The sequence below is a fragment of the Centrocercus urophasianus genome, unplaced genomic scaffold, assembly GCF_019232065.1.
Source record: "Centrocercus urophasianus isolate 14NV4802_14NV808 unplaced genomic scaffold, USGS_Curo_1.0 seq_22, whole genome shotgun sequence".
NCBI lineage: Eukaryota > Metazoa > Chordata > Aves > Galliformes > Phasianidae > Centrocercus > Centrocercus urophasianus.
Genome location: NW_024884778.1, coordinates 14,835,842 through 14,849,029, shown reverse-complemented (window position 1 = coordinate 14,849,029; position 13,188 = coordinate 14,835,842). Strand labels below are relative to the sequence as shown.

The 13,188-nt window shown below is 39.0% G+C and overlaps 1 protein-coding gene across 3 annotated transcripts in view; it reads right to left on the bottom strand.

Moving 5' to 3' along the window:
- Window positions 1–13,188, bottom strand: part of RAF1 (Raf-1 proto-oncogene, serine/threonine kinase) — a 40,652-nt gene that overhangs the window by 16,947 nt on the left and 10,517 nt on the right. For all 3 annotated transcript variants that reach the window (XM_042823586.1, XM_042823585.1, XM_042823587.1), the window contains exons 3-6: window positions 3,902–4,117; window positions 3,008–3,120; window positions 1,922–2,024; window positions 195–352 (exon numbers count right to left, since the gene is read on the bottom strand). In XM_042823586.1, the coding sequence (XP_042679520.1) occupies window positions 195–352; window positions 1,922–2,024; window positions 3,008–3,120; window positions 3,902–4,108 (581 nt within the window). In that variant the 5' untranslated portion in view covers window positions 4,109–4,117. The remainder of the gene's footprint in view (window positions 1–194; window positions 353–1,921; window positions 2,025–3,007; window positions 3,121–3,901; window positions 4,118–13,188) is intronic.

The following is a 13,188-nucleotide window of genomic DNA, read 5'->3' as shown; positions in this document are numbered from 1 at the left end:
TGGCCTTCTTCTCCTGGGAACAGACAGTCATTGCTGGCTGCTTTATGGAATCAATACATGTGTTCTGTAAACTGGTGAACATGATTATACCTCCCAAAGATCCAAATCATCTCTACGGTGAGATTTTAAAAACAAAGAACAACCACCAGAGCCCAAGAGAGCCACTACTGCTATTAGAAAGGAACAGTCCTTACAAGAGTTGCCTGATATTGCTCCAGTCGACACACATGGTTGGAACTTTAGTGCTGCAGTGCTCGTGGAATTTATAACCGCACGTCTGACACCGAAACCCATTTAGGAGGAACTTCTGGCAGATGTCACAGAAAGCAAGCTTTAGAAATGTCTTCCGAGCCTAGAAAATGCATGTAATCATCAATCCAACATTCTCTTAATTAGCTGAGATGAACATCTTTAGAGCTTGACATAAATAAAAGCAATGATAAAATGTTCCCAGTGCCCCCAAGATGTTACTGAACGTAAAGTTACACAAGTTTTCTTGTGTGTATTTCTTGTTTGGCTGTAAACCTGGAAAAGCTTACAAATAATTAGGGCACTGCCTGCCCAATCATTTAAAATGAAAAGAAAAAGGCACAAATCTGTTCCATCAGACTCAAAAGCAACATCTTGCACTTGGTAAGGTGACAGAGATGGGTGGGAATTGGTTTTTTTGTTTTCTGTCTAGTTGGTATCGTCAGAAGTGAAGGAGGATCAGATCCTAAGAACCATGCCTTTTTCTTTATTCATCACAGTATCTGTTGTGAGCCCATAGGTAACCAATAACCCTAACATAAGAAATCCTTTCCTTAGGATATAAAGCAGTTTAAGGAAATGCCATTTTTCAAAATGACATCCAACATTTTTAAAGCTTCTGAAATCCGAAGAAAAGACATTAAAATGAATGGATGAAAGGCTTTCCTCCTACAATGGAACTCTACCATACACAACAGCTGCAAGTCTGAATTTCCTCCGGTTCTGGAACAAAATACTAGGCTTTGTCACAAATTGCAAACAATTTTATTTGTATTTTTCTAATACTGCTAAGTATAAGCAAAGCTATTTTCAGTTACTGCAAATCAATCCTAGGCTTTCTAACTGGTAAGTGATAATCACTTTGTACAATATACTTCTGGAGCAAAACAACAGGCTACAAAGCAGAAACAGTTGATTCACATGGAAAACAAAAGAACAGAAGGTGAAACTCTCTAACAGTTGGACACTATGGCTGTTTAAATTAACAAAGTAACAGCCTCCATCATCTACTTATCTGTAACCTTGATTGCTTCTTCCTCTACACATGTGAAGGCCTAAAAGTTTTTATTATTAATTTATTAGCTCTATTAATTTGCTCTATTTTGAGCAAATCTTATATTTTCCCCCTCCCCAAAAGACTGTCAATTTACCAGGCAGCATCAGCTCTCAGAGCAACCTCAAAACCTCACAGAACTGACAACACCTTTACATATTCAGTACAATTGCCAACAGAACCATAAGGCTGCTGAGCTTATCCAGTGTTTTTTTTAATTTAATCAGATAAACACTGAAAATGCAAGTTGCCTCCCAGTTCTGAACTCTAAAGACCTGATATCTTAATATAATAGTTACAGAAATATATCCTTATATAATCTCAACTAATAGAAATGTTGATCAGGGTGCTGATGGTGTAAAGGTAAGCTTCTAAAGTCTCTGACATCTAGAAACCGTGAATATAAATAAAATTCTGACACTCCATTGACAATTGATATTTAGCCAATTTAATTAACGGGGAGCAGTGGGGAGGAAAAAACAAATCATTACTTCTGAAATTCCAACCCCCATGTTTACAGAGCTAGAAGGCCTCTATATGCCTGTAACATCCCGTGACTGAATATGCAATTCAACTAATAACATGTATTTCAAAATATGCAAGAGGAGAGAAGCTTACAAAATTGTGTGTAGTGAGTGGAACGTGATCAAGAAAGTCCACCTGCAGTTCTTCACCAATCAAGGAGGCAGCATCAGTGTTCCAATCCAAGCGCACTTTTTTACTGAAAGAAAGAAAAAGTGGGCAGGCCAGATTTACTTAGGAGGTAAGAAGTTGCATCTAATCAGTGATCTATGTTTTGTGAGCTTTCTTGAGTCAACTGAAAACAAACAGAAAAGCACAGCTAACCTCTTATAATGATCTGCAGTTCAATATCTTTACCTTAAAAATACAACTGACTTTAAGGCATAGCAATTAACTCTTTTTGTTTGTTTTAAACAAGTCATTTGAATATATGGATTATTTGAAGTAATCAACTTAGGAGCTACAAAAACAAAACAAGAAATTATGAATTATGACTTAGTGACATGAAAGCTGTATTACATGCTTCAGCACTGAAGTTACTTGTGACCTCAGAATGGACTCAGTTATACAGAGCTGTGAAACCACAAATGATCGCCTTGTGACTGAGGCTTAAAGGAGCATTAAGCCCACGCCTTTCGAGGTGTGAAGTTAAACGTATTAACTCCATGAGATACCTTCACTCCCTCAGCTTGTAAAAGAATCATTTGGTATTTAATAGCAGCATCCCCGGTCCTACAAAAAATAAGGAATACCTGAAGTGAGATTTTAAGTCCAAATATTGAAAATGTGTAGAGGAATGCAGGGCCTTAAAATTGAGCACAGAGGAGATCTTCAGTCAACTTGGTTTATGAACTACAAACGCAGAATGAGAACTGCACCTCAGATATGAAGGCATATCACATCATTTCAACGAGAGTATGAGAAAAAGATGCAACAAGCACTTGGCATGTAGCCCTCATTCCTCATTTAATACTTAGAAAATGTTAAAGAAAAGAAATACCCAGGAAGCTTAAGGATTTGCGCTAGCAGAGGGTAAAGAAAGCAACACGAAAGTGTTCACAGTCTGCATTTTCAAAAGAAATTAGCAAAAAAGGGAAAGAAAGCATTACTGCCACTACTCTAGAAACAAGATTTTTAAATTCTCTAGTTGACAGTTTCATGCATAACATTATGGACTCTTACCCTTTTGGTTCAGTAACAAGACGAAAAACTGCACAGCATTCTGGCTGCAGACCTCTTACTTTAAGTGCCTTCATGAGACAATCATGTAAGGTCATCCCATTTCGCACATTAACCTGTGTCCAAAGGAAGAAGAAATGCACTGCATGACGGTACAGTTCATTTAAGCTTCTTTGGAGAAAAGGAAAGTATTATGCCTCAACCCTTTTCTGCAACTGATGACTTTTAAAATTAACAAATAAATAAATAAATAACTGTCCAAATTATGTAACAACAAACTTCTGTGCCCTCCAATTCAAGTCACTGCACATTAAGCCAACCTGTCAGGCAGGCATGTTTTCTGCTATCGTGCACTTAGGCAAAGGAAGTTTTAAGGCCATTTTATTACTTTCATTTCTTATAGCTACTAAGTTTCTTGTAAACCAAATCTGTACAAAGCTCATATACACAGGTAGGCTACAAAAACAACAGAAATGCAGGCAAATGGAAATACTAAGTTTAAAAAAAAAAAAAGAATTTAGATTCTAGAGAGCTCTGATCAAGATTTTAGTTATTACTGGTGTCTTCAGCTCTGGGAAATCTCATAGAAGTGAAGCTTCTTGAGGGAACACCAATTACCATGCCTCCCTGTGGGCATACTTCAAGTGAATAAAACAGTGATAGAAATGACTGTGCTCATGCACAATGGAAAAATGCAGCAGCGTGGTAGAGAAATACTAGGTCTCAAAATACAGCCACACAGCTTACAACGTGTGTCCTCAAGAATTGGAAAATTGATGACACCATATTCAAAAACACAAGTAAGGTCTCGTGAAGCTTGTCATTTCTATAGTAAAAATAAACGTCATAGCGTTAGCAATGCACCACAATTCTTCCATCAAGGTAACACAGACTTACCACTGTACGTTGCTTGTTGGGCAAGAAAACTCGAATGGTATTACTGGTTTTAGAAGTATCTGATATTTTGCCATCATCAGATGCTCGGCGCTGATAACCAAACTGCTGGACAATGGTTGGTGAAATGCAGTTTGGGCCATCAAAGACAGAATCCTTGAGTCCAAAACCATTACTGATAGTCTTCCAAGCTCCCTGAATGTGCTCCATGGATGCAGTCTAAGGAAACAACAAAATTAGAGGAGTGAGGTAAAATTACAGCATCTTTCACTAAGAGCTATTGAACCTTCCTGGCACAGCAGACCTCACCACCTCTTTTCAGAGGTATCTGGGGACTGCACTGCCTCTTCCCTTGTGACAACCTACACATACACAGTACAGTTCACCCACATCTGTGAAGTCAGCCCGAGTTTTGACAGCACTGGACTTTCTGCACAGATCTACATGTATGTATGTGCAATTGCATTCTCACTACACCTCTAGTTGTCACAGCAGCTCGTTACCATCATCTTGGTTTAGATAGTCAATGCTTGAAGCTAGCTTTGATGCTAGCTGCAGGCCAAAATAGTCCTGTAGGCAGATGCGGTTGCAATCATTAGCATACCTGTATTTTAAGAAAGAAAAAGTGGCCCAACAGAAATTATAACAAAAAGCAATGAAGAAACCCCATTTTTATCAGTGATGTCAAGGGACTGGTTTGGGTGTCTTTCTGTTCTGTGGTTTGGGTCTTCTTTGTTTGCTCCGAAATTATTTAACTCCAAATTATTTTCCAAATCTTATTCAAAAACTAAGCAAAGTCAGAAACAAGTTTTGAAATCTAAAATGAAATCCTTGGTAAATTTCAAAGTGGCCAGATTGTCTACTAAGCTTTCAGAAAGAAAATAATAATAATAATAATAAAAATAATAATAGAATAATGCAAATAAGCTTAGTAGTTTATTCTCCCCCATAAATCTGCATCTCTCTGTAAACCTCTGCAAACTCAACGCTTAGAACTGCCCAGTGCAAGTGCTAAGTTAGTAGATGAACTCCAGATTTGCTTTTAGTGACTTCTGCACACTGCCTACATTCCTGGTCATCTCTGTGAAAGGGAAAGAAAGTCATATAAAGCCTACTAAGTCAAAAAACACATAAGTCAGGAAATGCCAAAATAAAGGTCTTCCAAGCAACTGCAATTCTGTCCCCTTATGGTACAAGAAAGTACTAGACTGACAGACCTACAATGTTCCCCAGATACCCCAAAAAATCAGTGCATAACACCAAAAACTCCTTTGCTGAGCACCTATCAGCTTCTAATATGTCGCATTTCATTCTGTGCTTTGTCTGTTGCAAATTATTTGAACGCTCCCATCCATTTCCTCACATCCTTGCTGTTTTCTACAATTGAAGAGATAAAGCAATAGAACTCATGGAAAAACATCTCACTAGTATTAAGTGCCCATCTGGGGATGTCCAGCAGGGTAAACTTGAATTTGAAAGTGTTACTCAAAGCACAACTCCAAAAAGCCTTCGCTAGATTCATAAGCACTCAAAACTACTGAAGATCTGAACCCAGATCTGACAAGCATTTAAAAGGAAACATAATCAACAACTGTAAAAAAGGGTTGGCTCATGTGAGCCAACCTACCATCGCACACAGACTTTGCAATAGAAGAAGAAAATAAATAATCCAGCCACTCTCTGCTACCTACCTCATTCTTTAGGCATCTTTGAGCTTATGTAATGAATCCACTGTAGGTGATACTGCTAAAAATATTAACAGGAATATCAGGTTTCTGTTTCATATTTCAGTGAAACCCTATCAGACAGAAAGGAAACGTCATAATTTTGGTGCCATTTTATGGCCTCCAAGTAATTTTCCATCCCAAGAGACTGCATACAAGATTTTGCCACAATCTCTCAAAAGCGTCTTTCTGCGGTGTGTTTTTAGCACCTCCATGTTTGTCACGTCCTACTGGTATTTCCTAGCAAGTTCTTCAATCCACAGCCTCAAAACACTAGCAAGCAAGATGACGTCATAAGCTAGGCAACAGTCAGAGAATCATAGAATGGCCTGGGCTGAAAAGGACCATAATGATCATCTAGTTTCAAACCTCCTGCCACAGGCAGGGTCTCCAACCACCAGACCAGGCTGCCCAGAGCCTGATAGATGGGAAGTCTGAAAATGTTCCAGCAAAACCACAGTGGTAGTGACTCTATGACTGATACTGTAACAGTGGCACTATTCCTGAATTTGAAGATAACTGAATTAATCTAAGTTAGTAAGAAACCATTGCAGTGAAAAAACTGTTTTCTCCCCTGTAAGCCCCTGAAGTGGCTCACCCACAGGGTCAAGCGAGCACTTGTTCTGCCAGAAGACTGCAGGCTGAGGATGGGCAAAAGTGCAGGAGAGTGAATGACTGTCAGTCCAACCTGCTCAAGAACTGCGTAAGCACCAACTGTGAACTGGTCTTACCCCAAACCAGATGGCCCTGTCCAGTTCTGCCCTCAGACTCCTGGTACTCCAGTTCAGAAGCTCTGAGCTGCAAAAAGTCACTATAACTATACCAAGAAGGTTTTCTTTCACATCCTCACAAAGAAAAAGCCACTGTGGTGTAATTCCAGGTGGATAAATAAAAGGTCTTTTGCTCACCCTTTCACTTCTAAGGCCTCCATACATCTGCCTGTCAACTATCCCATGAAACTTACTGTAAAACCAAAACCATGTCACGTATCTCCATATGCATATGAAGAACAGCACACCTCCACCCTCCATTCCACATTCTACACTATGGCCTTTTATACCCTGTGCTACAAAGGGACTTTACGAGTTAGTTTGTGAGCATTTCTTTCACTGACAATTCATACAATGAACACAGACATCTTCTCCTTGCCAACTCGTGTCATCCCTGAGTCAGTGCTGTCAGCTGTCCAGGCCCAGTTGCACAAAGTTCTGGACGTTGTTTAAAATATCAGTAACATTTAAAATTCAGTTTCTAACCAAGTTCTAATAAGATTTAGATACTTGAAATTATTATTTTTTTTTAAATCTATGGAAGGTAAATAACAACAGTTTTATACTTGATGTAAAAGGGATAAGAGAAATGGCAAAACTGAACCTCTGAAAAAAGAAGTGAGATAGAAGTGAGGAATACAATACAATACTTCTGCATATATAACCAAGTACCAGCACAGTGGTCTAGAATTTGAATGTATTTTCCTAGATGTGAAACAGAAAGGTGAAAAAAGTTACGTGCAGTTGCAACAGCCACAGTATGCATATAAACAGCCCTAATAAAAAGAGTAGAGATAAATTGATAGGTAAGGGTATCAGCATGAAAACCAGTGAAGTTTGTCTTCTATCCTCTCAACTTACGTAATACTTCATGTCAAATGTCTAGATATTATATAAATCATATCACCAAGGGTGGAAAAGACCTTCAAGATCATCCAGTCCAACTGGACTCCTTGTTGCTTTTGCTATTATGAAAGTAGGTTGACCACAACATAACATTACAGCCTATACATTAAATATTTTGATTTGCTGCCAACATTTCCTGAAGAATTCAGTGAAAACAGGAAATAACAAAACATTCAAACTTGTATCTTGATGAAAGCTGCATTTTGTACCATAAGAAAAGTACTTCCCTATTCTTAGCAGTGTTCTCTCATCCAAATGCGAGAGGCCTACTGCACACCACAGAAACTAAAGGAATTGATTTTGTAATTGCATGTACAGCAGGCTCAAGATCAGCTGCTGTCAGCCTTCTGCACAAGGCAAACATCAGCACTGTCTCTGATCACGCACTCCTAGGACCTTTATTTAAGTAACTGTTCTGCTCAAGGGAATTAAGCTTTCCAAACACTTCTCTTCACACTGTAGCACTCTGAGCAGTTACTGACCAGCAATTCCCACAGATACACAAGGGCTGCTCCGAAAGTAATGCCTATGTTATTATGTTGGCCCATGATGTCGGAGATGGATGTTGGTCGTGTGGCAGTAGAGGTGGAACTTCCCACTGGAGAGGACAGTTTTTGAACAAAGACAGAGAAGTCGTGAGCCCTTGTAACTTTGTTCTTGATGTCTTATTTTTCTTGGATTGATGGAGGGTTTAGTCTAGACAAGACTTGCATTCCGATACCACATGGGCCACTCCTAGACACCTTCACTCCCCAAAGACCAGGGACAATTAAGCCATCCCTTAAGAGGTAATTTATGAATTACTTACACCTTTCCACTGCCCTCTAGGGTAAAGAAAGCCAGCTAAGAAAATTATATATTTTAAAAACAAAGATACAAAACACTGTGTATTCAAACAGCTCACTGCATGCATACCAGTAAGACACAAACATAGTAACCGTGTGACTAGCTCTGAACTGGTAACAAATACAGCATCACACAAAATATGCACATGGACTCTAGTTCTTAATTGAACAAGACAGCATGCACAGCAGCAGATGACAACAGACACCAGATTCACAGGACACGGGTGGGTTCCATTTCTGGTCACCTCCTTATATGAAACACATATAAGCACTGCTTACCTCCTAGTGTCCCATACCCTGTGCCCTAGCATTGCTTTATTTATTCATTTTGGATCTTCAACTGCAACCACTATCTGATGAAATACATTTCTACTGAAACTAAAATAATTTTCCTCAAACTCTCCCAAGGTCCACACCAGTCCATTTCAGTGAAGAGATGTCCAATATCTTCTAAGAGAAATTTAATTTAAAATATAAGGATTTCACAACAATGCCTTCACAAATACATAATTCCAAGTTTATGTCTATCCCAGCAGAAACTAGTTTTTCTTCTTCTAAATGAATTAAAAACACATTTCTGAGACGTGATATTACCTGTTATTAAGGCTTGCACTGTGTCCAATGATCCATTGCCAGCTGAATGTTAGATTTTTGTTCCAGCTACTCTTCATCAAAATTACTACAGTCTGTCTACAACTGAAGAACTCCAACAGCAGCATTCAAGTAACATTTTAAGATACTGAAGTATGAGCAAATTGATCTCCTTCTAGGTCCACTACCACTAGAAACTGACTGTGATAAATCTCATATTAAACACTCTAACAGAAAAAGATCTCCTATAATTCCCTTACCCCCCACAGATATATGACACACTATGATCCAGACTGCACTTTTAACCAGTACTCTTTGAAGGATGACAGCCATTTGTACACATTAAAAGCAAACACAATAAACTGCTGTGCCATGCATGTATTGGCAGTAACAAATTCCTAAAAATGATTGAATGAATTGTCCCTAGGCTTCATTTCTAAAACCAGATTAGACAGAAAAATCTCACCAGTGATAAGCACTCTAAAATCTGATACACACCAGAAGCTTTTTTCTTCCCTCATTCAAAGTGACATTACAGAGCAGTGTATCTACTTTTATCTATTAAGCTTTACCAATACTCTCCACAGACAACATCGTTAGAAAAATTTAATCCCATCCTAATCACAGCCTGAACAAAAATTTTTTTTTTTTTTCACAGTTTAATTACTATGAAAGTCACATTTTCCTGAATCTGTTTGCCTGCTAGAATAAAAATCAGTACTAAAAATTAAGAACTATTAGAAACTGTAGACAATCTACCTGCATAGAGTAATCATGTTTGGAGAATAAAAAGAAAGATATCCTTTGATTGGGAAAGCTAGGAGAAGCAACAAAGATCAACAGTTAAATGTATTTCACCAGCATGAAGTCAAATCAGAATCCTGTCTTTTACCATCTACAGAGCGAATCCCCAAAATACTTAAAGTTACTTAAACTCTTTCCATGACCACCAGAAGTGTTTAGTCTGAACTGTCGAGAATTTGGGTCCGTCTCCCTGAGGAGTGCTGACTGCTACAAGAGAAGGCTGAAAGCTCACAGGACACAAAGCGCAGCCCCCTCTGTACACTAAGTGAAGTGCCTTGCCCTTTCCTTTACTTCTGGAAGAGACTCCAAGAGCTTTTAAAGACAACATAAATCCAGTTCTCCCTCCCAACAAACACACAACTTTGCCTGTCTTTCCCACGTGAACAATTTATGGTCATGTTCACATTTAGCAAAAATGCATACGAAGGCAAAATACCAGAGAAGAAAATGCAGAATTTGTTTGAAAACTGCCTTTTAACAAATGTTTCCATTTGAAGAGCTGCTCACGAGAAAAATTTTTATCACTGTGACTAAAGATCATCAATATATTCAACTGCGGTCCCCCTCAGCTCCCCTCACTTACAGATTTCCCACTGATTCAGTACTGCTTGGGTGAGCTGTGGGAAAAGAACACAGAACAGCAGCAACAAACAAACAAGCCCTCTGCACCAAACAAGTACCTACTGTGACACATGGCTGTACTTCCTAAACATCTATCTTTACATACCAGAAGATAAATGCAGACCCATTCCTAATAAATGAAGCTGTTATCCATGCAAATAAGCATGGGGCAAGAGTTAGGATCATGGCAAGAACTCGAGCGCATCTCCCACACACCTGTAAGTTTGGGGTATTTCCTCCTATCCCTGATCCATGACATACAAACCTTCTATGTTTCCCTAACAGTTTTTCTGATCTTTTCAGCAGCTGTATTTCTCTGAACCATCCATTTCATAGTCACCAATTCCAACATTCTCTTGCTATTGTAACTGTAAGGTATTCAAGGAGGAAAAAGAGTTTTTATTCACTGTTTGTTTTTCCAAGCACTGGGATCTACTTCCAGCAGCAGGGGATACAACTGCTCAGGCTGACATACCTTCAGATAGATTAAACCTTTGCAAGATTAATACTTTCCTGCATTTAAGAAAAACTTTGAGACTAAAATTTTGGTTAGAAAACATCAATGAAGCCATACAACTCCAATATTACAGCCCTAAAGGGTTCTGGCTTTTTTTCCTGGAAAATGCAGAACATTCAATGAGCTTAAGCCATAAATGTTTTGAAGTAGTATTTGCACCTCTGGAAGTATGATTAAAATAAATAAAAAAGCCACCACGCATTCCCTCTGCAGTAATAAAGGCAGCACACTGCTTGTACAGTAACCCAGAAACCATGGAGCTCTACAACAAACCATCTTCCTTTTCTTGCAGGAAATCACTTTTCTTAAGACATTTCTGCTCCTAGATTCTACTTCAGGCTCTGGCTATGAGGTGCTTATCTCCAAAACTATCTGCACCTTCAGCTGTTTTGTGCTTCTCCTCCTGGTGGTTACACTGGCTTCAGACTCGTTCTCCTAACCAAGTGCTGCTACCATCTGTTTGGCTTGTGCTTTTCCACACACACAGTCTGGCTGTCAGTCACCCATTTCTTCCCATGTGAAATTTCTATTAAGTCCAAACTAAGAGAGCTCTGTAAGCTCCCTTATAAAAATCCAGATTCCCTCGTCAGAGAACCAGAAGCACTAAACACTCTGCCTGTATCTAACAGAACATCACACAGCAACCACCTCAGGTAAAGAAAAACACAGCTGGTATTTACAAGCACTCAATCACAACTTTTAGAAATTGTAGTTAAGTACAATTGCTGACTTTAGATTCCCCCTCAAAAAAAAAAAAAAAAAAACAACAAAAAAAAACCACCCAAAAACCAGCAACAAAAAAACCATTGAACTGTTATTAGAACAGCCATGAAAGAACAAGATGACCTGGGAAAGCACAACATTTTTTTCAATTCACATTAGATAGGTTTGTTAACAAAGCACCAAAACCCTACAGCATGGCATAAAACCTCCATTCTTTGATATCTATTCATTAGTACTAGGAAGAATCCTAAACTGATTTAGCAGCCATTACCTGAAGTGTGATGACCTATAACATTTACCTTATGATAAAAATTGATAAACATTGAGAGGGGCTCACTGAATGTTTTAAGGTGTTCTTTCAACATTATGAAGATTACTGCAGCCGAAGTCATATTTAAGACTTCAGTTTTTAAATGTGGTAAATTCGAATGCATTACTAGAAATACAAAGCATATTGACCAATGCTTTACTTTACCTGATTCTATCGGAATTGCATTACATGACACTCGTGTCACACTCAGACTGGCTTTTCACCATAATGTTACCTTCTTCCCAGCAGAGTTCATCAGAAAAGGATGTAGAGAAACAGACAGATACCCAAAAGGACCCTGCCTGCACAAGCAGGGCTATGTGTTCACAGGGTTATTCACGTTACACAGGCAAGTCAGACTTTGGACAAGCATTTTTTTCCCACAAGTCTTGCTATCAACTGCACACACATTCTCAGCCTATTTGCATTTTGAGCTTTCTCATGCTTGAATTGTTTCAAGTACGGATGAAAGCCCCAGACTGTGTTAAGAGTTCCCTGGAACTCATCCACTTTACAGCAAGGATGAAAAAGTTACTCAAATGTCAGCAATCCACCAAATGCCCTTCCCACACAAGTTCTTGAGAATTGAACAAAACTGACGGAGAATTTCAGCACAAAGAATTATCAGCTTTCTCCTTCAGCTGCATGTAGTAATTGAATTAACACTGAGGATGCCACAACTGCTCTTCAAATAAACACCAGTTTTCTGAAAAGAAAGCCTGAGGTGAGGTCAACTAAGTAACTACTGACATGTGATAGCTATGCAGGCTACATATGTTCGAATTGTTACGCAGCTCAAGCACAATGCAACTGCTGTTAAAAATGGCTACGAAACAGCAGACAGTTGGAGGAGGATGCAGAGATCCAAAAGATTCAAGATTCCAGTGTCCTCAGACCAGTTTTAAATTTTAAGGGTATTTCACTGAATGGGGATCTGTGCCAGAACCAGCAGTGCCACAGGAGGTCAATGCAGCAATTTCATGGAACTGAGCATAGAAACAACGAGGGAACCTGTCACGAGTTTGGGATTCCCTACCCCATCCCACCTGGGGGGCGTGAAGGAGCGGCTGTGCAGTGATCAAATGGTGTTTGGTCACCGGGCCTGTGGGACAGAGAGGAGCAGGGGCAGCAGTAGCCAAGAAAAGTCTGAAGGGAACCTTGAAGATACCTTCTGTGAGCTTACAACACAAGAACAAATTATTCCTCCTCGTACTTCAGAGCCAGTAAATGCACCTGGGAATAATTTAACATAAGTTTCTGCAGTGTGAACCAAAGCTAACATGATAATACTTGAGTATTTAAGTTACAACATGCCTGGACAGCTCGACTTGTTTCCAAAACAGATACTTGCAAAGAAACCTGAAAATTGGCAAATAAAAACTGAAGGAGAAAGTACAGACTGTATCCAAGCAAAATTACTTAGAACATCTCAAACACTTAGTGCCTTGAGTGCCTGCAAAGAAAAATAATGCGACAGTT